Here is a 23,928-nt window from a genome sequence, read left to right as displayed (position 1 = left end):
TGAAAGCGGTGATGTCCCATATGTCGTCAGAAATTAGTTAGCCCACACCTCAGGGGCCACTCATTGCCATGGTGACTCGATGTCATCATGACAACATCCGGGTGACCAGAGCTAACAAGTTATTTAGGTCATGTGCAGTGCATGATCTACCTAATTGGTGTCAGTGCAGCACTAACAGTTATAAAGCATAGCAAAGCTCCTGAATATATATATATATATATATATATATATATATATATATATATATATATACACATACATGCAGTTGTGCTCAAAAGTTTACATACCCCGGCAGAATTTTTTATTTTTTGGCCTTGTTTCAGAGAATATGAATGATAAAGTTTTTTTGTTTTCTCCCCTCATGGTTATTGGTTGGGTGAAGCTATTTATTGTCAAACTACTAAGTTTTCTCTTTTTATATCTTAATGACAACCAAAAACATCCAAATGACCCTGAGCAAAAGTTCACATACCCTGGTGATTTTGGCCTGATAACATGCACAGAATTTGACCCAAATGGGTTTGAATGGCTACTAAAGGTAACATCTCACCTGTGACCTGTTTGCTTGTAATCAGTGTGTGTGCGTAAAAGCTGAGTGAGTCTCTGGGATCCAGACAGACTCTTACATCTTTCATCCAGCCACTGACGTTTCTGGATTGTGAGTCATGGGGAAAGCAAAAGAATTGTCAATGGATCTACGGGAAAAGGTAGTTGAACTGTATAACACAGGAAAGGGATACAAAAAATATCCAAGGAATTGATAATGCCAGTCAGCAGCATTCAAACTATGATTAACAAATGGAAAATCAGGAGCTCTGTAAAAACCAAACCACGGTAAGTTAGACCAACAAAACTGTTGGCCACAACTGCCAGGAAAATTGTCTGGGATGCAAAGAAAAACCCACAAATAGCATCAGCTGAAATTCAGAACTTTCTGAAAACTATTGATGTGGCAGTTTCAAGATGCACAATAAGGAGGCACTTGAAGAAATATGGGCTGCATGGTCGAGTCGCCAGAAGAAAGCCATTACTGTGCAAATGCCACAAAGTATCTCACCTAGAATACGCCAAACAGCATAGAGACAAGCCTCAAAACTTCTGGAACAGGGTAATTTGGAGTGATGAGACCAAAATTGAACTTTTTGGCCACAATCATAAACGTTACATTTGGAAAGAGGTCAACAAGGCCTATGATAAAAAGGAACACCATTCCTACAGTAAAGCACGGAGGTGGATCGCTGATGTTTTGGGGATGTATGAGCTACAATGGCACAGGAAACTTGGTAAAAGTTGAAGGAAAGATGAATGCCGCACGTTATCAGCAAATACTGGAGGCAAATTTGCACTCATCAGCTCGCAAGCTGCGCATGGGACGTACTTGGACGTTCCAACATAACAATGATTCAAAACACAAGGCCAAGTCGACCTGTCATTGGCTACAGCAGAGCAAAGTGAAGGTTCTGGAGTGATCATCTCAGTCTCCTGACCTCAATATCATTGAGCCACTCTGGGGAGATCTCAGGCGCGCAGTTCATGCTAGACAGCCCAGGAATTTACAGGAACTGGAGGCTTTTTGCCAAGAAGAATGGGCAGCTTTACCATCTGAGAAATTAAAGAACCTCATCTACAACTACCACAAAATACTTCAAGCTGTCATTGATGTTAAAAGGGGGCAATACACGCTATTAAGAACTGGGGTATGTGAACTTTTGATCAGGGTCATTTGGATGTTTTTGGTTGTCATTAAGATTTAAAAAGAGAAAACACAGTAGTTTGACAACAAATGGCTTCATCCAACCAATAACCATGAGTGGAGAAAAAGTTTTTTTGTTATCATTCATATTCTCTGAAACAAGGCCAAGAAAGGAAAAATTCTGCCGGGGTATGTAAACTTTTGAGCACAACTGTAAGAGATTTCAAGAATGTGGAATGTTAATTGGAAGATCTAGGAACTGCAAGTTATCAGGCAGTAATGGGCAAGCTGAAAGGATATATAGGAGAGATGAATGTATGTGATCCTTATGGTATGTTGCTTTATTATTGCATGTACTGGTTTCTTGGTTTTATCAAAAAAAAAAAACTAATGAAAAAAATCTCAAATGTATTGGATTAAAAAAAAAAAAGACTAAGAAAAAGTCTTCTCCACTGTGTGGGTTCTCTGGTGCCTAATCAAATCTGATTTCTGGTTAAAACATTTCCCACATTCTGAACATGAAAAAGGCTTCTCCCCTGTGTGAATTCTCTGGTGCTTAATCAAAGCTGATTTATGGTTGAAACATTTTCCACATTCTGAACAGGAAAAAGGCTTATCCCCTATGTGAATTCTCTGGTGTTTAACCAAATATGATTTATCGTTAAAACATTTCCCACATTCTGAACATGAAAAAGGCTTCTCCCCTGTGTGGGTTCTCTGGTGCTTAATCAAATCTGATTTCTGGTTAAAACATTTCCCACATTCTGAACATGAAAAAGGCTTCTCCCCTGTGTGAATTCTCTGGTGCTTAATCAAATCTGATTTCTGGTTAAAATATTTCCCACATTCTGAACATGAAAAAGGCTTCTCCCCTGTGTGAATTCTCTGGTGGATATTAAGATGTGCTTTCTGGTTGAAACATTTTCCACATTCTGAACAGGTAAAAGGCTTCTCCCCTGTGTGAGTTCTCTGGTGCTTGACCAAAGCTGATTTCTGGTTAAAACATTTTCCACATTCTGAACAGGTAAAAGGCTTCTCCCCTATGTGAAGTCTCTGGTGCTTGACAAAATCTGATTTCTGGTTAAAATATTTCCCATATTTGGAACAAAAAAATCTATTGTCCGCTGTGTGTATTTTTTGATGTTTAAGAAAATACTTTTCAAGGGTAAAACTATTTCCATTTTCTGAACATGAAAATGGCTTCTTTCCTTTAGGAGCAGTTCGTTTTGTAATGCTTATTTTTTTATTTTGATTTTCCTTAGTAGTCGGTAATGAATCAGAAGACTGGAGCTGTTTCATAGGATCAGATGACAGATCTTTGCTGTGAAGGGATGATGGTATATCTGGAGTAATGGCATTCACTTCAATTGTATCCTGTGGGATCCCAAGATCATCTGATTTAAAAACAGAAGATGTCAGCTGTCCCTCTGATCTCCTGGTACAGTCATCTGCCAATAAATAAACAATTATTAATTTTGAATAAAATATCCCTGAAATTTATATTTTTGAACATTTCTACTTAAAACGCCTGTAGAAATGACAAGTTATTGACAGAATGACAGTGAAACGTGAAAACCTCATAGGATGAACCAGTAGAGCGTGGTGTTCAACTGCTTGTTCATTCTGCCTCCAAAATATGGAATAAGAAGCCATCAAACAATGTTATGTAGGCAAAAATGATACCAATAAAAACTTCTCATCCATAAATCAATCCAGCAATATCTGCTCTCCCAAAGTCAAATCTCCCCCTCACTTCTGAGCCTTGAAATGTGCCCAAACCACATTCAGCATCCATGTATTTGGCATTACTATAATAAGAAGAACCCACTTAATTTACGGTGTGTGTCTCCTGGAGCACAATCTGGGCACCATGTGTTGGGTAATAAAATGGCCAATGTGCAATTTTCAGTCTCCACCATCCACTTCGTGCTAATTTCCGGAAAGTGCCTGTGGAATCGATACGTCTATAGATTAATTCACTGCGGGTTATAATTTCCAAAATGGAGTCACTTTGTTATATTAAAGAAGTTGTCCAGTACTTTTTACAATTGCCCCAATGTCCCCCAATGTATTTACCCTGTACCCATAAGTCTTTTTGTAATTACCTTCTGCAGTCCTTCTTGCCTGTGAGCGGCACTATCGCTGGCCGCTCTCAGGCATCACGTGACCCCCGATAGCGTCACTCACAGGCTAGAAGGACAGCAGAAGGTGATTACAAAAATTCTTATGGGCACAGGGTAAATACATTGGGGTACATTAGTCAATTGTAAAAAGTACTGGACAACTTCTTTAAGGCTTCTGTAAATAGTGTGTCCAATCTCCCCTGGGATCTGCTCCCCCACGTCTGCTTCTGTCACCAGGCGCCGCCTTAATCATTCTGCAGGTAATGCTGGTGATGGATGAGACGTTGGAACCAGAAGCTCTGGGCAGCACAGGCTGTGTCCAAACACTAAGATTAGGCAGCCTGGGACCTGTAGTACCATCCAGTCTGGCAGTATGGTTGTGTATTCTGTCCAGCTGAAGTAATCTACTCCCTGCTTCATCCAATCGGAAAGCACCGCACACTACTAAAGCTGGAAGCATATTGCCGGAAGCTGCCAGATACAGCCTTGTTCTCCTCTGGTTCAGTCCTCTGTGCTCAGCTCCCGGCTTGTGTATTTGTTTCTTCTTGTGACCATTTACTGACTACTCCTGTCTGATTTAGTATTTTCTCTGTCCTCCTGGTTATGACCCGGCTACCTGACTATTCTTCTTTGGGTTAAAGGATGATGAGCAAGGCAATCCCTGGGATCAGGAAAATGGAGTACATATCGCCAAGCCTATTCGTGGTAGCCATCTTTTGAGCTGCCAGGTGACCATGAACAGTGCCCCCAATACATTGTGTCGGAAATATATTCCAGCAAGATCTTCATTCATAAATGGCGCTCCTCCCCTTGTGCCCAGACAGTAGTGTACAACCGTATATAGAGTATTGTTGGATTCAAGAGAAGTTGGAAAATAATTTGTAAGGTCCATTTGTTTCCTTTTATCCTTTGTGAAGAATTCCAAAATTATCACCACATAAAGTGACACATGTCAGATTTGAAAATGGACCCCGATTAGGGACAGAAAACTGGCTGCAGGAAGGGGTTAAATCAGAGTATTTTGGGCACTAACTACTGTAGTCAAAAACTGACTATAGACAAGAACACATCTACTAAAATGATCAAACTCAACAGTCTTCATCAGTAATAAATGAGTAACTAGTGGTGAAACCTCTCTGGGGTAATTAGAGTATGGGGCTCGGTGGCTCTTAGCAATCTAAACTATCATAAGGGACAATATTTTCTGTCAGGTGAGTTTCAAGAAGAAATATTAGACATTGAAACAGAACTTTTTATAATAGTGCAAAGATGAGGGGTCTTAAATTTAGATCTCGGGCATTGGGAAGAGGTAATGGAGACCTTCTTTTAAAGACTACCAGGGAGTTACAGAGTCAAATAAGTGAGTCAGGCCGATCACACCAAAATCAAACAAAATTAACCTGTAAAAAAAGACAGAATAAAAGATATGTTACATCCCCAACAACAACGTATATACAAGGGAGAGCTCCAACACTAAACCGGAGTCACACTCATTTATGGTGGACCATTGGAGCTACTATGAGTCCTGACCAGAAGAGTAGAGAAAGTATTAGTGCCCCCATTTCAGGAGAGATTGTGCAGTAATCTGAATTCCTTAGGACTGAAAACATAATGGAATTTATGACGCGGTGTGAATCCATGAAACCAGGGCTCGAGTCATGCCAACACATCTCCTGCAGGTGTGAATAAATGTATATCTTTGCCATCACCTAGGCACAGCTTAGAGATATATCATGGCACAGGTGTAATGATTTTTATGTAGTTTATCAAGATCCTGTTTGAAGTTAGTTGGTTTAAAAAGAAATTGAAAAGTCAGGATAAAAGGAAACTCTGTTGTTATTGTACAGAAATTCACACTTGCCCCTCACTGCACATTTAATGTTGTAGATCATAAAAGTGAAGTTTGGCCAGAAAGACTGGACCTGGTCTTGTAGGGACCATATGAGCACATTCAGCAGCACAGAAGGGAGAGAAGGTAGATTCATCCAATAAGATATCAGGGATCTAGGAAGCCAACACCATCATTACCCTCCGCTTTCTCTTACAGGCTCATCATAATTTTGATTTTCTCACTTGTCAGCACATTCTACGTACGCTGTCATTTGGCTTTGTAGTTTATAGATCTGGGCAGGTAATGGTCAGCGTCTCCTAATCCCAGGGGGAGGTGGATCCTCCAGGTTGTAAGTTCTACAGAAAAGATATTTTACAATTACACATAGTAATGTGAAAATTTTCGGATGGAGGAAAATGTTGTGGTCTAGCGGTAAAATGATGATCACACGATTGTGATACGGCCGGACTACACTACCGATAAAGCAGCCACAGCCCGTGACTGAGAAGAATCTGTGACTTGTCAGCATTTAGTACCCAGTACTCACCTGGGTAGTCATATGTAGGAATCTCCTTCTTACACTGCTCATCACCCCTCACATATGTCTCTGTAGTATTAATATGGGTCAGATTTTCACCCTGAAACAAATATTGTAAAAGTCACAGACAGATGGAGAAGTCACATCTATGATCAGCTCTAATCCTGCCATCTCCACCGTTCTCATTACACAAGTATAAAACATATAATACTGGTGGATAAAACAAGACTGAGCACAAGACCTTCACAGACGTCTACACATCATAGGGGAGATCTCATGATATCTTCTCTCCATCTACCTGATGATCCTGAGGAACATTGGGATCTTCTTGTTTACAGTCCTGTGGAAGAAGAGGATGGGGACATCTCTCTGGTGTTGTCCTCTTACTGGATAGATCTGGAGGAAACACATACAGGGACTGAATTCATTCTTTACATACAGATAATTATAGGCTGTGTGTATTTAGTCCAGTCTATTACCTGGTGATGTGAGGGGCTGGGGAACCTCCATCATGACGTCCTTGTACAGATCTTTGTGTCCTTCTAAATACTCCCACTCCTCCATGGAGAAATAGACGGCGACATCCTGACACTTTATAGGAACCTGACACATACAATGATATCGTCATCCCCCCAATCCCTTCATAGCATTACTGTATAATGTCCCAGCATTCCCAGCAGTGTCACCTCTCCAGTCAGCAGCTCAATCATCTTGTAGGTGAGTTCTAGGATCTTCTGGTCATTGATGTCCTCATGTATCAGGGGGTGAGGTGGAGGCCTCGTGATTGGGCTCAGGGGTCTTCCCCGTCCCTCAGACACAGGGTCCTGACAGCGCTCACTAGAGGTCTTCTTCACTACTGTGTTATGGAGAGACACATTACTAAATCTCACTCCAGACATTTCCAGAGTCCTCACCTCTCCAGTTCTGTCCATCTGTTATTCCCATAGATAAGAATGATGTAATGTGGCGTCATCAGAATCTCTCACCTCTCCAGTAAGCCGGAAGAGGATCTCTAGGGTGAGGTGTAATATCCTCTCCGCCATCTTGTCTCTGTCCATATCCATCCTTGATAGGTGATTTAGAAAAATTCTCTTATATAGAAGATATTCACTGAGAGGATCCGATATTGTAGAGACCTGAATGAGAAAAAGAGCTGATGTAAAATCATAAAGAATTCTGTGTAATAATACAATTACTGGAGACAATAAGGGAAATATATCAGAAGATGTTGTATTCTCTAGTCTTTTATGGACTGGAACACAAGTTGAATTGATGACTTAGACATCTCCTCCATACTTCCAATCACTGGCTAAGTTGGCCACTGCTGCAGTAAGAATCACCCAGAAACCCAAGCAGCAATGGTATTTTTATTATTTTACAACATTCTGCTTTTGTCCCTGACGTACTAATAAAACCTATATATTTTAGGCCACAGACAACAAGCAGTTTGTTCCTCGGAGTCGGCAGCTGAATACGTGTCTTATAGACTTATCTTCCATAATGCTAATTCTCGTCATATACATTACACATGACATGAGAAATAACAACTTCATGATGAGGACGACATCTTCATCTTCTAATACGGCTCTAGAAACAAATTTGGCCAGAGTCCGTCGCTGACCTCATCATCACCGACTGTCTGTATGAATGTTTCCCGTCTTTCCCAGGTTGTGATCTTTTATCACGTTAGATCTCATTTATAGGAGCTTGTTTGTAAGAACACAGACAGGAGTTATTTGATGCGAATGTCTCCATGTACAGTGTTTTTTTTCCTGGATATTATGTTTCTTTTAGCATTTTCCTGTAGGTTTCCATATATTACATGAAAAACACCAAAAAAAGAAAACCAAGTGTTAATACATAAAATAAAATTGGGGTTGGCGGGACTGTGACAACATTATACTGTATGTGGGAAGATGGCGGCACTGTGGGAACATTATAGTGTATGTGGGTAGATGGCGGCACTGTGGGAACATTATACTGTATGTGGGAAGATGGCGGTACTGTGGGAACATTATACTGTATGTGGGTAGATGGCGGTACTGTGAGAACATTATACTGTATGTGGGTAGATGGCGGTACTGTGAGAACATTATACTGTATGTGGGAAGACGGCGGTACTGTGGGAACATTATACTGTATGTGGGAAGACGGCGGTACTGTGAGAACATTATACTGTATGTGGGAAGATGGCGGTACTGTGGGAACATTATATTGTATGTGGGTAGATGGCGGTACTGTGAGAACATTATACTGTATGTGGGAAGATGGCGGTACTGTGAGAACATTATACTGTATGTGGGAAGATGGCGGTACTGTGAGAACATTATACTGTATGTGGGAAGATGGCGGTACTGTGAGAACATTATACTGTATGTGGGAAGATGGCGGTACTGTGAGAACATTATACTGTATGTGGGAAGATGGCGGTACTGTGAGAACATTATACTGTATGTGGGAAGATGGCGGTACTGTGAGAACATTATACTGTATGTGGGAAGATGGCGGTACTGTGAGAACATTATACTGTATGTGGGAAGATGGCGGTACTGTGACAACATTATACGGTGTGGGGAAATAGAGGTACTATGAGAGCATTATATTGAGAGGCTTAATGACCGCAGTCGCTCCTGAGACCGGGCCCAGCCAACACCAGCCCCTGCTTCAGCAGGATGTGTGTTCTCGGACTGACATTCACCTTAGTGCCACAATACACGCTGCCGACCAATCAGAGCCCAGCAGCTGACATCAGCATGTACGTCATTAGGGGCGCATGGAAGTAACATCATCCTCTCCTGTCGCTTCCAGCTGAAGTCAGCGGCAGCTCCAGAAAAAGACACCGCGCGGCGAAGGAGCGGAGAGAAGGGGAGTATAATGTGTTGGTATTTTTTAAATCAGCGAGTACACGGTGCCCTTGGCCATAATACTACATGTAAGAGTATGGGCTGTGCATTATACTACATGTAAGAGGATGGGCTGTGCATTATACTACTACATGTAAGAGGATGGGCTGCGCATTATACTACATGTAAGAGGATGGGCTGTGCATTATACTACATGGATGACTGTGGGCTGTGCATTATACTACATGTACGGACTATGAGCTGTGCATTATACTACATGTACGGACTATGGGCTGTGTATTATACTACATGTACGGACTATGGGCTGTGCATTATACTACATGTACGGACTATGGGCTGTGCATTACACTACATGTACGGACTATGGGCTGTGCATTATACTACATGTACGGACTATGGGCTGTGTATTATACTACATGTACGGACTATGGGCTGTGTATTATACTACATGTACGGACTATGGGCTGTGTATTATACTACATGTACGGACTATGGGCTGTGTATTATACTACATGTATGGACTATGGGCTGTGCATTATACTACATGTACGGACTATGGGCTGTGCCTTATACTACATGTACGGACTATGGGCTGTGCATTACACTACATGCACGACTATGGGCAGTGCATTATACTACATGTACGGACTATGGGCTGTGCATTATACTACATGTACGGACTATGGGCTGTGCATTACACTACATGTACGGACTATGGGCTGTGCATTATACTACATGTACGGACTATGGGCTGTGCATTACACTACATGTACGGACTATGGGCTGTGTATTATACTACATGTACGGACTATGGGCTGTGCATTATACTACATGGATGACTGTGGGCTGTGCATTACACTACATGTATGACTATGGGCTGTGCATTATACTACATGTACGGACTATGGGCTGTGTATTATACTACATGTACGGACTATGGGCTGTGCATTATACTACATGGATGACTGTGGGCTGTGCATTACACTACATGTACGGACTATGGGCTGTGCATTACACTACATGTACGGACTATGGGCTGTGCATTACACTACATGTACGGACTATGGGCTGTGCATTATACTACATGTACGGACTATGGGCTGTGCATTACACTACATGTACGGACTATGGGCTGTGTATTATACTACATGTACGGACTATGGGCTGTGTATTATACTACATGTACGGACTATGGGCTGTGCATTACACTACATGTACGGACTATGGGCTGTGCATTATACTACATGTACGGACTATGGGCTGTGCATTATACTACATGTACGGACTATGGGCTGTGCATTATACTACATGTACGGACTATGGGCTGTGCATTATACTACATGTATGGACTATGGGCTGTGCATTATACTACATGTACGGACTATGGGCTGTGCATTATACTACATGTACGGACTATGGGCTGTGCATTATACTACATGTACGGACTATGGGCTGTGCATTATACTACATGTACGGACTATGGGCTGTGCATTACACTACATGTACAGACTATGGGCTGTGCATTATACTACATGTATGGACTATGGGCTGTGCATTATACTATATGTACGGACTATGGGCTGTGCATTACACTACATGTACGGACTATGGGCTGTGCATTACACTACATGTACAGACTATGGGCTGTGCATTATACTACATGTATGGACTATGGGCTGTGCATTATACTACATGTACAGACTATGGGCTGTGCATTATACTACATGTACGGACTATGGGCTGCACATTATACTACATGTACGGACCATGGGCTGCACATTATACTACATGTACGGACCATGGGCTGTGCATTACACTACATGTACGGACTATGGGCTGTGCATTATACTACATGTACGAACTATGGGCTGTGCATTATACATGTACGGACTATGGGCTGTGCATTATACTACATGTACGGACTATGGGCTGTGCATTACACTACATGTACAGACCATGGGCTGTGCATTATACTACATGTACGGACCATGGGCTGTGCATTACACTGTGTTCCAAATTATTATGCAAATAATATTTTCTCAGATTTTCCCAAATTACCTATATGAATTGCAGTCATTGTAATTTTCCAGTCAAATAACTATTAGAGTACAATTGAAAGGTTTTTGTACAAACTGCCTATGATAACAGTATATTTTAAAAAAAATAAAACACTCAAACTGCACTCAAAATGCATGTTCCAAATTATTATGCACAGCCGAGTTTTCAACCTTTTCATTTTAATAAAGAACAAAAAAATGGTCATTTTTGAAATTATAAGCATTAGCAGGTTATTACAAACTGAAATCAAACAGTTTTCAACTCAAAACTTTATTCTAGGTGATGTTACATTTTCACATAGGACCCCTTGTTGGAAAGGAGCTTCTGAACTCTCTTATCTATTGAATTTGTCAGGTTTTGGATGGTTTCTGCTTCAATTGTTTTGCATGAGGACAGAATACCCTCCCAGAGCTGTTGCTTAGATGTGGCAAGCAATCCCCGCAATGTGCATATCCGAGCACCCGATGCAAACTCAAGTAGCGAACACTTGCGCTCAACACTAGTCGCCATATCGTCATCTATTTTTTTTTTAAATATCCCAACCTTACCCCCAACCCTAATACAACCCCAACCCTAGAGTTTGTTTTTTGCGCCGTTCCTCGTGCGGTATAAGTGATTAGACGACTTTATTCTTCGGGTTGGTGCGATTGCAGCGATACTAGAATCATATCGGGTTTTTATGATTGACAGCTGTCACTCACTAAAAGACGCATTTTTTAGTAAAATCTAGCTTTTGCATCGCCATATTTTGAGAGCTATAATTTTTCTATATTTTGGCCGACAGAGTCATGTGACAGCTTGTTTTTTGCGGGATGAGTTAACGTATTTATTGGTATCATTTTCAGGCACGTGACATTGCTTTCTATTCCGATTTTTGGGAGGCAGAATAAACAAAAAACAACAATTCAGGAAATGTTTTTTTTTTTTTATAATTTTTTTATGCCGTTCCGCGTGTGGTAAAATTGATAAGGTAGCTTTATTCTTCGGGTCAGTACGTTTACAGCGGTACCACGTTTATATAGTTTTTCTATGTTTTGGCGCTTTTACACAATAAAAGCTATTTTATAGAATTTTTTTTTTTGCATCGCTTTATTCTGAGAGCTATAACTTTTTTATTTTTTTCGGCTGATTGAGCTGTATGGCGGCTTGCTTTTTTGTGGGACAAGATGACGTTTTCAGCGGTACCATTTTTATTTATATTCGTCTTTTTGATCGTGTGTTATTCCATTTTTTGTTTTTGCGGTATGATGATAAAGCATTGGTTTCTGCTTAGTTTTATTTTTACCGTGTTCACTAAAGGGGTTAACTAGTGGGACAGTTTTATAGGTCAGGTCGTTCCGGACGCAGCGATACCAAATATGTGTACTTTTATTGTTTTGTTGTTTTTTTTTCATAATAATATTTATTGATGGGTACATTATATTTTTATTTTTGGTGGATTATTTTTTTGATTTTTTTTTTTAAATATTTTTACAATTTTTTTTTTTCATTTTTTAACAATTTTTCTTTTACTTTTAGACTTTTTCCCACAATAGGACTTTTTTCACTCTGATCACCTGTATAGCATAGGGATGGAGCACCATCCCTGTGCTATACAGGCTGTCAGTGCTGCAGATGCAGAAGATACTTTGGTCGTGCACTGCATATGACCAAAGTATCCTCCTGCTGTCTGGTGACCCGGATGTTTTTATGACATGGCAACATCCGGGAAGCCGCGGCAGACAGTGTTGGACGCCGGCAGGAGAGGTGAGTATGGGAGATCACCTCCCCAATCGACTTTGATCGTACATTGCATGGGTTAATGTGCCAGGCACATAGCATCGGGTGTCAGCTGTGACAATCAGCTGACACCCGGCGGCGATCACGCCCGCACAGCCTATGTGCGGGCAAAATCAACAGGGCGCACTAATACGTACCTGGCTCTGAAAGCCCAGGGGGCAGGTGCGTATTAGTACGCCCTGGGCTTTTAAGGGGTTAAAGTACACTCTGCACCCCATCTTGACTGAAAAAAAACAGAAATGTAGAAACTTTTGCAAATTTAATAAAAAAGAAAAACTAAAATATCACATGGTCATAAGTATTCAGACCCTTTGCTCAGTATTGAGTAGAAGCCCCCTTTTGAGCTAGTACAGCCATGAGTCTTCTTGGGAATGATGCAACAAGTTTTTCACACCTGGATTTGGGGATCCTCTGCCATTCTTCCATGCAGATCCTCTCCACTTCCGTCAGGTTGGATGGTGAACGTTGGTGGACAGCCATTTTCAGGTCTCTCCAGAGATGCTCAATTGGGCTTAGGTCAGGGCTCTGGCTGGGCCAGTCAAGAATGGTCACAGAGTTGTTCTGAAGCCACTCCTTTGTTATTTTAGCTGTGTGCTTAGGGTCATTGTCTTGTTGGAAGTTGAACCTTCAGCCAAGTCTGAGGTCCAAAGCACTCTGGAAGAAGTTTTCATCCAGAATATGTACTTGGCCGCATTCATGTTTCCTTCAATTGCAAGCAGTCATCCTGTCCGTGCAGCTGAAAAACACCCCCATAGCATGATGCTGCCACCACCATGTTTCACAGTTGGGATTGTATTAGGCAGGTGATGAGCAGTGCCTGGTTTTCGCCACACATACCGCTTAGAACTTTTTGATGATAATTCTATCTTCATCTCATCAGACCAGAGAATCTTATTTCTCATAGTCTGGGAGTCCTTCATGTGTTTTTGTTCAAACTCTATGCTGGCTTTCATATGTTTTGCACTGCGGAGAGGCCTCCGTCGGGCCACTCAGCCATAAAAGCCCGACTGGTGGAGGGCTGCAGTGATAGTTGACTTTGTGGAACTTTCTTCCATCTCCCTACTGCATCTCTGGAGCTCAGCCAAGTGATCTTGGGGTTCCTCTTTACCTCGCTCAGCAAGGTTCTTCTCTCACGATTCCTCAGTTTGGCTGGACAGCCATGTCTAGGAAGACTTCTGGTGGTCCTAAACTCCTTCCATTTAAGGAATATGGATGCCACTGTGCTCTTGGGAACCTTGAGTACTACAGAAATTCTTTTGTAACCTTGGCCAGATCTGTGCCTTGCCACAATTCTGTCTCTGAGCTCCTTGGGTAGTTCCTTTGAGCTCATGATTCTCATCTGGTCTGACATGCACTGTGAGCTGTGAGGTCTTATATAGACAGGTGTGTGCCTCTCCAAATCAAGTCCTATCAGTTTAATTAAACACAGCTGGACTCCAATTAAGGAGTATCACAAGGAAATGGACAGCATGGGACTAAAATATGAGTGTCTGAGCAAAGGGTCTGAATACTTATGACCATGAGATATTTCAGTTTTTCTTTTTTAATAAATTTGAAAAAACTTCTACATTTGTTTTTTTTTCAGTCAAGATGGGGTGCAGAGTGTACTTTAATGAGAAAAAATGACCTTTTTAGAAGTTACCAAATGGCTGCAATGAAAAAAAGAGTGAAAAATGTAAAGGGGTCTGAATACTTTCCGTAGCCACTGTATATATCAGGATGGGTGGTGGTCAAAATCAACAAGCAACAGGTCCCATCATAGTTATGCCTCTGATTATACTGTGTGGGGGGATGGCGGTACTATGGGAACAATACACTGTGTGGGGGCGTCATACATCCTACATAAGGGGCATAATGGGGGAATTACACTGTGTGGGAGCATCATACATCCTGCATAAGGGGCATAATGGGGGCATTACACTGTGTGGGGCATCATGCATCCTGCATAAGGAGCATAATGGGGGCATTACACTGTGTGGGGGGCATCATACATCCTGCATAAGGGGCATAATGGGGGCATTACACTGTGTGGGGGCATCATACATCCTGCATAAGGGGCATAATGGGGGCATTACACTGTATGGGGGCATCATACATCCTGCATAAGGGGCATAATGGGGGCATTACACTGTGTGGGGGCATCATACATCCTGCATAAGGGGCATAATGGGGGCATCATACATCCTGCATAAGGGGCATAATGGGGGCATTACACTGTGTGAGGGCATCATACATCCTGCATAAGGGGCATAATGGGGGCATTACACTGTGTGAGGGCTTCATACATCATGCATAAGGGGCATAATGGGGGCATTACACTGTGGGGGCATCATACATACTGCATAAGGGGCATAATGGGGGCATTACACTGTGGGGGCATCATACATCCTGCATAAGGGGCATAATGGGGCATTACACTGTGTGGGGGCATCATACTTCCTGTATAAGGGGCATAATGGGGGCATTACACTGTGTGAGGGCATCATACATCCTGCATAAGGGGCATAATGGGGTATCATACATCCTGTATAAGGGGCATAATGGGGGCATTACACTGTGTGGGGGGCATCATACATCCTGCATAAGGGGCATAATGTGGGCATTACACTGTGTGGGGGCATCATACATCCTGCATAAGGGGCATAATGGGGGCATTACACTGTGGGGCATCATACATACTGTATAAGGGGCATAATGGGGGCATTACACTGTGTGGGGGGCATCATACATACTGTATAAGGGACATAATGGGGGCATTACACTGTGTGGGGCATCATACATCCTGCATAAAGGGCATAATGGGGGCATTACACTGTGGGGGGCATCATACATACTGCATAAGGGGCATAATGGGACATTACACTGTGGGGGCATCATACATACTGCATAAGGGGCATAATGGGGGCATTACACTGTGGGGGCATCATACATCCTTCATAAGGGGCATAATGGGGGCATTACACTGTGGGGGCATCATACATCCTGTATAAGGGGCATAATGGGGGCATTACACTGTGTGGGGGGCATCATACATCCTGCATAAGGGGCATAATGGGGGCATTACACTGTGTGGGGGCATCATACATCCTGCATAAGGGGCATAATGGGGGCATTACACTGTGGGGCATCATACATACTGTATAAGGGGCATAATGGGGGCATTACACTGTGTGGGGGGCATCATACATCCTGTATAAGGGACATAATGGGGGCATTACACTGTGTGGGGCATCATACATCCTGCATAAGGGGCATAATGGGGGCATTACACTGTGGGGGGCATCATACATACTGCATAAGGGGCATAATGAGGGCATTACACTGTGGGGGCATCATACATACTGCATAAGGGGTATAATGGGGGCATCATACATACTGCATAAGGGGCATAATGGGGGCATTACACTGTGGGGGCATCATACATCCTTCATAAGGGGCATAATGGGGGCATTACACTGTGTGGGGGGCATCATACATCGTGTATAAGGGACATAATGGGGGCATTACACTGTGTGGGGCATCATACATCCTGCATAAGGGGCATAATGGGGGCATTACACTGTGTGGGGGCATCATACATCCTGCATAAGGGGCATAATGGGGGCATTACACTGTGGGGGCATCATACATCCTGCATAAGGGGCATAATGGGGCATTACACTGTGTGAGGGCATCATACATCCTGCATAAGGGGCATAATGGGGGCATTACACTGTGTGATGGCATCATACATCCTGCATAAGGGGCATAATGGGGGCATTACACTGTGGGGGCATCATACATCCTGCATAAGGGGCATAATGGGGGCATTACACTGTGGGGGCATCATACATCCTGCATAAGGGGCATAAAGGGGCATTACACTGTGCGGGGGCATCATACTTCCTGCATAAGGGGCATAATGGGGGCATTACACTGTGTGAGGGCATCATACATCCTGCATAAGGGGCATAATGGGGGCATTACATTGTGTGGGGGCATCATACATCCTGCATAAGGGGCATAATGGGGGCATTACACTGTGGGGGCATCATACATCCTGCATAAGGGGCATAATGGGGGCATTACACTGTGTGGGGGGCATCATACATCCTGCATAAGGGGCATAATGGGGGCATTACACTGTGTGGGGGGCATCATACATCCTGCATAAGGGGCATTACACTGTGTGGGGGGCATCATACATCCTGCATAAGGGGCATAATGGGGGCATTACACTGTGTGGGGGCATCATACATCCTGCATAAGGGGCATAATGGGGCATTACACTGTGTGGGGGGCATCATACATACTGTATAAGGGACATAATGGGGGCATTACACTGTGGGGGGCATCATACATCCTGCATAAGGGGCATAATGGGGGCATTACACTCTGGGGGGCATCATACATACTGCATAAGGGGCATAATGGGGGCATTACACTGTGGGGGCATCATACATACTGCATAAGGGGTATAATGGGGGCATTACACTGTGGGGGCATCATACATACTGCATAAGGGGCATAATGGGGGCATTACACTGTGGGAGCATCAAACATCCTTCATAAGGGGCATAATGGGGGCATTACACTGTGGGGGCATCATACATCCTGTATAAGGGGCATAATGGGGGCATTACACTGTGTGGGGGGCATCATACATCCTGCATAAGGGGCATAATGGGGGCATTACACTGTGTGGGGGCATCATACATCCTGCATAAGGGGCATAATGGGGGCATTACACTGTGGGGCATCATACATACTGTATAAGGGGCATAATGGGGGCATTACACTGTGTGGGGGGCATCATACATCCTGTATAAGTGACATAATGGGGGCATTACACTGTGTGGGGCATCATACATCCTGCATAAGGTGCATAATGGGGGCATTACACTGTGGGGGGCATCATACATACTGAATAAGGGGCATAATGAGGGCATTACACTGTGGGGGCATCATACATACTGCATGAGGGGTATAATGGGGGCATTACACTGTGGGGGCATCATACATACTGCATAAGGGGCATAATGGGGGCATTACACTGTGGGGGCATCATACATCCTTCATAAGGGGCATAATGGGGGCATTACACTGTGGGGGCATCATACATCCTGTATAAGGGGCATAATGGGGGCATTACACTGTGTGGGGGGCATCATACATCCTGCATAAGGGGCATAATGGGGGCATTACACTGTGTGGGGGCATCATACATCCTGCATAAGGGCATAATGGGGCCATTACACTGTGGGGGCATCATACATCCTTCATAAGGGGCATAATGGGGGCATTACACTGTGGGGGCATCATACATCCTGCATAAGGGGCATAATGGGGGCATTACACTGTGGGGGGCATCATACATCCTGCATAAGGGGCATAATGAGGGCATTACACTGTGGGGGCATCATACATACTGCATAAGGGGCAAAATGGGGGCATTAAACTGTGTGGGGGCATCATACATCCTGCATAAGGGGCATTACACTGTGGGGGCATCATACATCCTGCATAAGGGGCATAATGGGGGCATTACACTGTGTGGGGGCATCATACATACTGCATAAGGGGCATAATGGGGGCATTACACTTTGTGGGGGCATCATACATCCTGCATAAGGGGCATAATGGGAGCATTACACTGTGTGGGGGCATCATACATACTGCATAAGGGGCATAATGGGGGCATTACACTGTGGGGGCATCATACATACTGCATAAGGGGCATAATGGGGGCATTACACTGTGTGGGGGCATCATACATCCTGCATAAGGGGCATAATGGGGGCATTACACTGTGGGGGCATCATACATCCTGCATAAGGGGCATAATGGGGGCATTACACTGTGGGGGCATCATACATCCTGCATAAGGGGCATAATAGGGGCATTACACTGTGTGGGGGCATCATACATCCTGCATAAGGGGCATAATGGGGGCATTACACTGTGGGGGCATCATACATCCTGCATAAGGGGCATAATGGGGGCATTACACTGTGTGGGGGCATCATACATACTGCATAAGGGGCATAATGGGGGCATCATACATCCTGCATAAGGGGCATAATGGGGGCATTACACTGTGGGGGCATCATACATCCTGCATAAGGGGCATAATAGGGGCATTACACTGTGTGGGGGCATCATACATACTACATAAGGGGCATAATGGGGGCATTACACTGTGGGGGCATCATACATCCTGCATAAGGGGCATAATGGGGGCATTACACTGTGGGGGCATCATACATCCTGCATAAGGTGCATAATGGGGGCATTACACTGTGTGGGGGCATCATACATCCTGCATAAGGGGCATAATGGGGGCATTACACTGTGTGAGGGCATCATACATCCTGCATAAGGGGCATAATGGGGGCATTACACTGTGTGGGGGCATCATACATCCTGCATAAGGGGCATAATGGGGGCATTACACTGTGGGGGGGCATCATACATCCTGCATAAGGGGCATAATGGGGGCATTACACTGTGTGGGGGCATCATACATACTGCATAAGGGGCATAATGGGGGCATCATACATCCTGCATAAGGGGCATAATGGGGGCATTACACTGTGGGGGCATCATACATCCTGCATAAGGGGCATAATAGGGGCATTACACTGTGTGGGGGCATCATACATACTACATAAGGGGCATAATGGGGGCATTACACTGTGGGGGCATCATACATCCTGCATAAGGGGCATAATGGGGGCATTACACTGTGGGGGCATCATACATCCTGCATAAGGTGCATAATGGGGGCATTACACTGTGTGGGGGCATCATACATCCTGCATAAGGGGCATAATGGGGGCATTACACTGTGTGAGGGCATCATACATCCTGCATAAGGGGCATAATGGGGGCATTACACTGTGTGGGGGCATCATACATCCTGCATAAGGGGCATAATGGGGGCATTACACTGTGGGGGGGCATCATACATCCTGCATAAGGGGCATAATGGGGGCATTACACTGTGGGGGGCATCATACATCCTGCATAAGGGGCATAATGGGGGCATTACACTGTGGGGCAGTAAAGGGGTCCTGTACTATGAGAACAATACGTTTCCTCCCTTCCTGTCTCCATAGTTGGGTCGTATGTATCTATTACAGGAAACAGAACAAAAACCTTATGATTCTTATAAAGGGGCAACACAAGACCCCAAAAGAGTCTTGGTGCTGAAGGGGTTAATGCCCCCTGCGCCCAGTAATGGGGTCTCCACATACCTCCACCTGCAGAGCCGCCACCACATATATGGCTGCTCTGTGCGCACAGGACCTGTGATGAGGTCACAGGAGGGGAGGAGTCAGTGGTCACATGATCAGGGGCCTCAGTGGATGCAGGACTCTGCTGTGCTGGTTGTCATGGTGCTGGATGAGCTGAAGTTTATGTGTGGGGTCAGGAGGGGTTTACAGTGTGGATGTAGCAGAGCCGCGTGTGTACGAGGTGTACGGAGCAGAGCCGCGTGTGTACGAGGTGTACGGAGCAGAGCCGCGTGTGTACGAGGTGTACGGAGCGGAGCCGCGTGTGTACAAGGCGTACGGAGCGGAGCCGCGTGTGTACGAGGTGTACGGAGCAGAGCCGCGTGTGTACGAGGTGTACGGAGCAGAGCCGCGTGTTTACAAGGCGTACGGAGCGGAGCCGCGTGTGTACGAGGTGTACGGAGCGGAGCCGCGTGTGTACGAGGTGTACGGAGCGGAGCCGCGTGTGTACGAGGTGTACGGAGCGGAGCCGCGTGTGTACGAGGTGTACGGAGCAGAGCCGCGTGTGTACGAGGTGTACGGAGCAGAGCCGCGTGTGTACGAGGTGTACGGAGCAGAGCCGCGTGTGTACGAGGTGTACGGAGCAGAGCCGCGTGTGTACGAGGTGTACGGAGCAGAGCCGCGTGTGTACGAGGTGTACGGAGCAGAGCCGCGTGTGTACGAGGTGTACGGAGCAGAGCCGCGTGTTTACAAGGCGTACGGAGCGGAGCCGCGTGTGTACAAGGCGTACGGAGCAGAGCCGCGTGTGTACGAGGCGTACGGAGCAGAGCCGCGTGTGTACGAGGTGTACGGAGCAGAGCCGCGTGTTTACAAGGCGTACGGAGCGGAGCCGCGTGTGTACGAGGTGTACGGAGCGGAGCCGTGTGTGTACGAGGTGTACGGAGCAGAGCCGCGTGTGTACGAGGTGTACGGAGCGGAGCCGCATGTGTACGAGGCGTACGGAGCGGAGCCGCGCGTGTACGAGGCGTACGGAGCGGAGCCGCGCGTGTACGAGGTGTACGGAGCGGAGCCGCGCGTGTACGAGGTGTACGGAGCAGAGCCGCGCGTGTACGAGGTGTACGGAGCAGAGCCGTGTGTGTACGAGGTGTACGGAGCGGAGCCGCGTGTGTACGAGGTGTACGGAGCGGAGTCGGGCGTTTACGAGGTGTACGGAGCGGAGCCGCGTGTGTACGAGGTGTGCGGAGCGGAGTCAGGCGTGTACGAGGTGTACGGAGCGGAGCCGCGCGTGTACGAGGCGTGCGGAGCGGGAGTGTACGAGGCGTGCGGAGCAGCGCGTGTACGAGGTGTACGGAGCGGAGCCGCGCGTGTGCGAGGTGTACGGAGCAGAGCCGCGCGTGTACGAGGTGTGCAGAGCGGAGCCGGGTGTGTACGAGGCATACGGAGCGGAGCCGGGCGTGTACGAGGCGTGCAGAGCGGAGCCGGGCGTGTACGAGGCGTACGGAGCGGAGCCGGGCGTGTGTACGAGGTGTACGGAGCGGAGCCGCGTGTGTACGAGGTGTACGGAGCGGAGCCGCGTGTGTACGAGGTGTACGGAGCAGAGCCCTGTGTACGAGGCGTGCGGAGCCGGGCGTGTACGTGGCGTGCGGAGCGGATGCTGCCCCTCTCCAGGAGCGATCACAGCAGCACGGCATGAGACATTCTTGTACTACACAGACTGTCCTGACAGAACACAGCTCGTCAGGACATAGCCCCGACCTCCAGCGACAGCCGGACAGTCCCATTGGATCGGGGACGGTTGGGAGGTTTCTGTATATAAGTTGTGTGTGATAATTGTAGAATTATTAATGTCTCAGCATAAAAGGATGTACCTGAGTGTTTGTGCCGGGGTCCACATGCATGGAGGGGTTGAGGCGGTGCTGGCTGTATTATGCAGACGGCATCTGCCTGTAACAGTAGTAACCAGAAACTACTAGAAACTCTGCACCAAAATGAAGCAAATCCTTATTCTGGGACCTTCGCCTTGTACGTAACACCCCCGGATCCGGTACAAGCCGGGCAGATGTTCTCATTCATGTCATTTTCTGCTTAAGGTTCTGCTGTTTTCTGGCCAACTATAAAAAAGAAAAAGCGTAAAACAATATTTATTTCTGCTGCATTGACATAAGTCCAATCTTTCATAATATATAAATCTATTACACGTCGGGTCAATGCTGTAAAGGACAGTAAAGTGCCAGGGTTGTGGTTGTGGTTTTTGGGTCTCTACTTCCCTCCCAAAAATGCAATCAGAAACTTGTAACTACTGATCTCTCCACAAGAAAAAGCCGACAACTCCATCAATGGAATCATTTTATAAAATTAGGTCTTCGCAAGATGAAAATGGTCTCACAAACCACATTTTTTTTTAAATGTTCATAAAAAAAACCCAAACAAACAAAAATAATAACCTTACTTTGAATTTTTCCCCATTTTTCAATACTTTATGTGGTAAATTGAATGTTGTCATTCCAAAGAACAACTAGTCCCACAAAACACAAGCCCTCCGTCTATGTGAATGAAAAAACAAAAAATTGCTCTTGTCAGAATAATGTAATTGCTATATATATATATATATATTTTTAAATTGAATAATTTTACCCAAAAATTGTGATCTCTTATAATATTATCATTCTTCATGCGAGATTAATCATTAGTCTGTAAATAAATCCAAACATCTGGAAGATGTAGAACAATATATCTGTGATTCTCTTCTGCCAGGATAAGCGCGTCCTTTCTGTCCTTTCTGTGATGGAGAAAACGCTTGAAAGATTCAGAAAGTCCGATGAGTTTTTGGAGTTTATTGTAAAGGGCCTTAATGACGACCTGGGAAAGAAACCACCAGAAACAAAGGATCCAACCAGGTAAGTTCTAATGATCCCATCTGATAAAATGATCAGCTTTATTTCCATGGGATTGTTCTGTAGAAGAGATGGGACCTGCAGCATTTTGATCTTGAACTTCACTATGTATAGATGTAGCAAAGCTTAATGTGACAATTCACACAGCGCATTGATAAATTGTCTCAGGTTAGCTCTCATAAGAGAATTAACATCACTTATAGTGGAACTAAACTTACAATTTTTTTTCAGAATTGTGAAAATTATGGCACTTTGCAAAGCACTTCATTAGTTTCTTTGGCGTCATATCCATAAAATGATGATATTAAAGTGGCCTCCAGACCCTGCTTTTCCCCAGTGCAGGAGCGTTGCTGGGGTCCTAAGAGATCAGGGACCCCAGCCCCAAAGTACATGTTTCCCCATATAACCTCCCTGCCACTTAAAAGAGGATTTATACATATATAATTACAGTATACCACTGTTACTAATCTAAAATACACTATACAAAGACCAATATTCCCAAAATTACTACTATACAAGGCCAAAATGATCCTGCTACACAATGTCCTCTACCATCACCACCACACAGTGAGTCCATATATGAAAGAAAACCCCGCAGGGTAAAAGACCATCAAAGGAGTCCAGGGAGTATAAAATCTATCATATTTATTCAGCAATAGAGAAATAGGATGATGGGGGAAGGGACACGACACATATGTGATTGTTAGACATGTAAGCAAAAAAAAGCCAGGCACGCAAGGAAGGGGCCATTCCAGGTATAATGGCTGTCTATAGGATCATCATGGGTATACTAAAATATCCCAAAATAGACACCGCATATATTCCACTGGGGGCAACAGTCATCATATACAGGTGCATCTCACTAAATTACAATATCATCAAAAAGTTAATTTATTTCAGATCTTCAATACAAAAAGTGAAACTCCTATATTATATA

General features: G+C 44.7%; 1 protein-coding gene across 2 annotated transcripts in view; it reads right to left on the bottom strand.

The window, feature by feature from the left end:
* Nucleotides 1–415: 415 nt before the first annotated feature.
* Nucleotides 416–23,928, bottom strand: part of LOC141201463 (uncharacterized) — a 458,636-nt gene continuing 435,123 nt past the window's right edge. Inside the window, exons 1-7 of one of the 2 annotated variants that reach the window (XM_073663453.1) lie at nt 20,122–20,190; nt 7,172–7,321; nt 6,872–7,041; nt 6,665–6,788; nt 6,484–6,581; nt 6,195–6,285; nt 416–3,141 (exon numbers count right to left, since the gene is read on the bottom strand). In XM_073663453.1, coding sequence (XP_073519554.1) covers nt 2,126–3,141; nt 6,195–6,285; nt 6,484–6,581; nt 6,665–6,788; nt 6,872–6,895 — 1,353 coding nt within the window. In that variant the 5' untranslated portion in view covers nt 6,896–7,041; nt 7,172–7,321; nt 20,122–20,190 and the 3' untranslated portion in view covers nt 416–2,125. Of the gene's footprint in view, nt 3,142–6,194; nt 6,286–6,483; nt 6,582–6,664; nt 6,789–6,871; nt 7,042–7,171; nt 7,322–20,121; nt 20,191–23,928 lie in introns of those variants that run through there. The other variant, XM_073663454.1, reaches the window with a different exon arrangement.

The sequence above is a fragment of the Phyllobates terribilis genome, unplaced genomic scaffold, assembly GCF_046119375.1.
Source record: "Phyllobates terribilis strain yellow unplaced genomic scaffold, ASM4611937v1 Scaffold_116__1_contigs__length_5312468, whole genome shotgun sequence".
Lineage (NCBI taxonomy): Eukaryota > Metazoa > Chordata > Amphibia > Anura > Dendrobatidae > Phyllobates > Phyllobates terribilis.
This window is presented reverse-complemented; position numbering and strand designations above follow the sequence as displayed.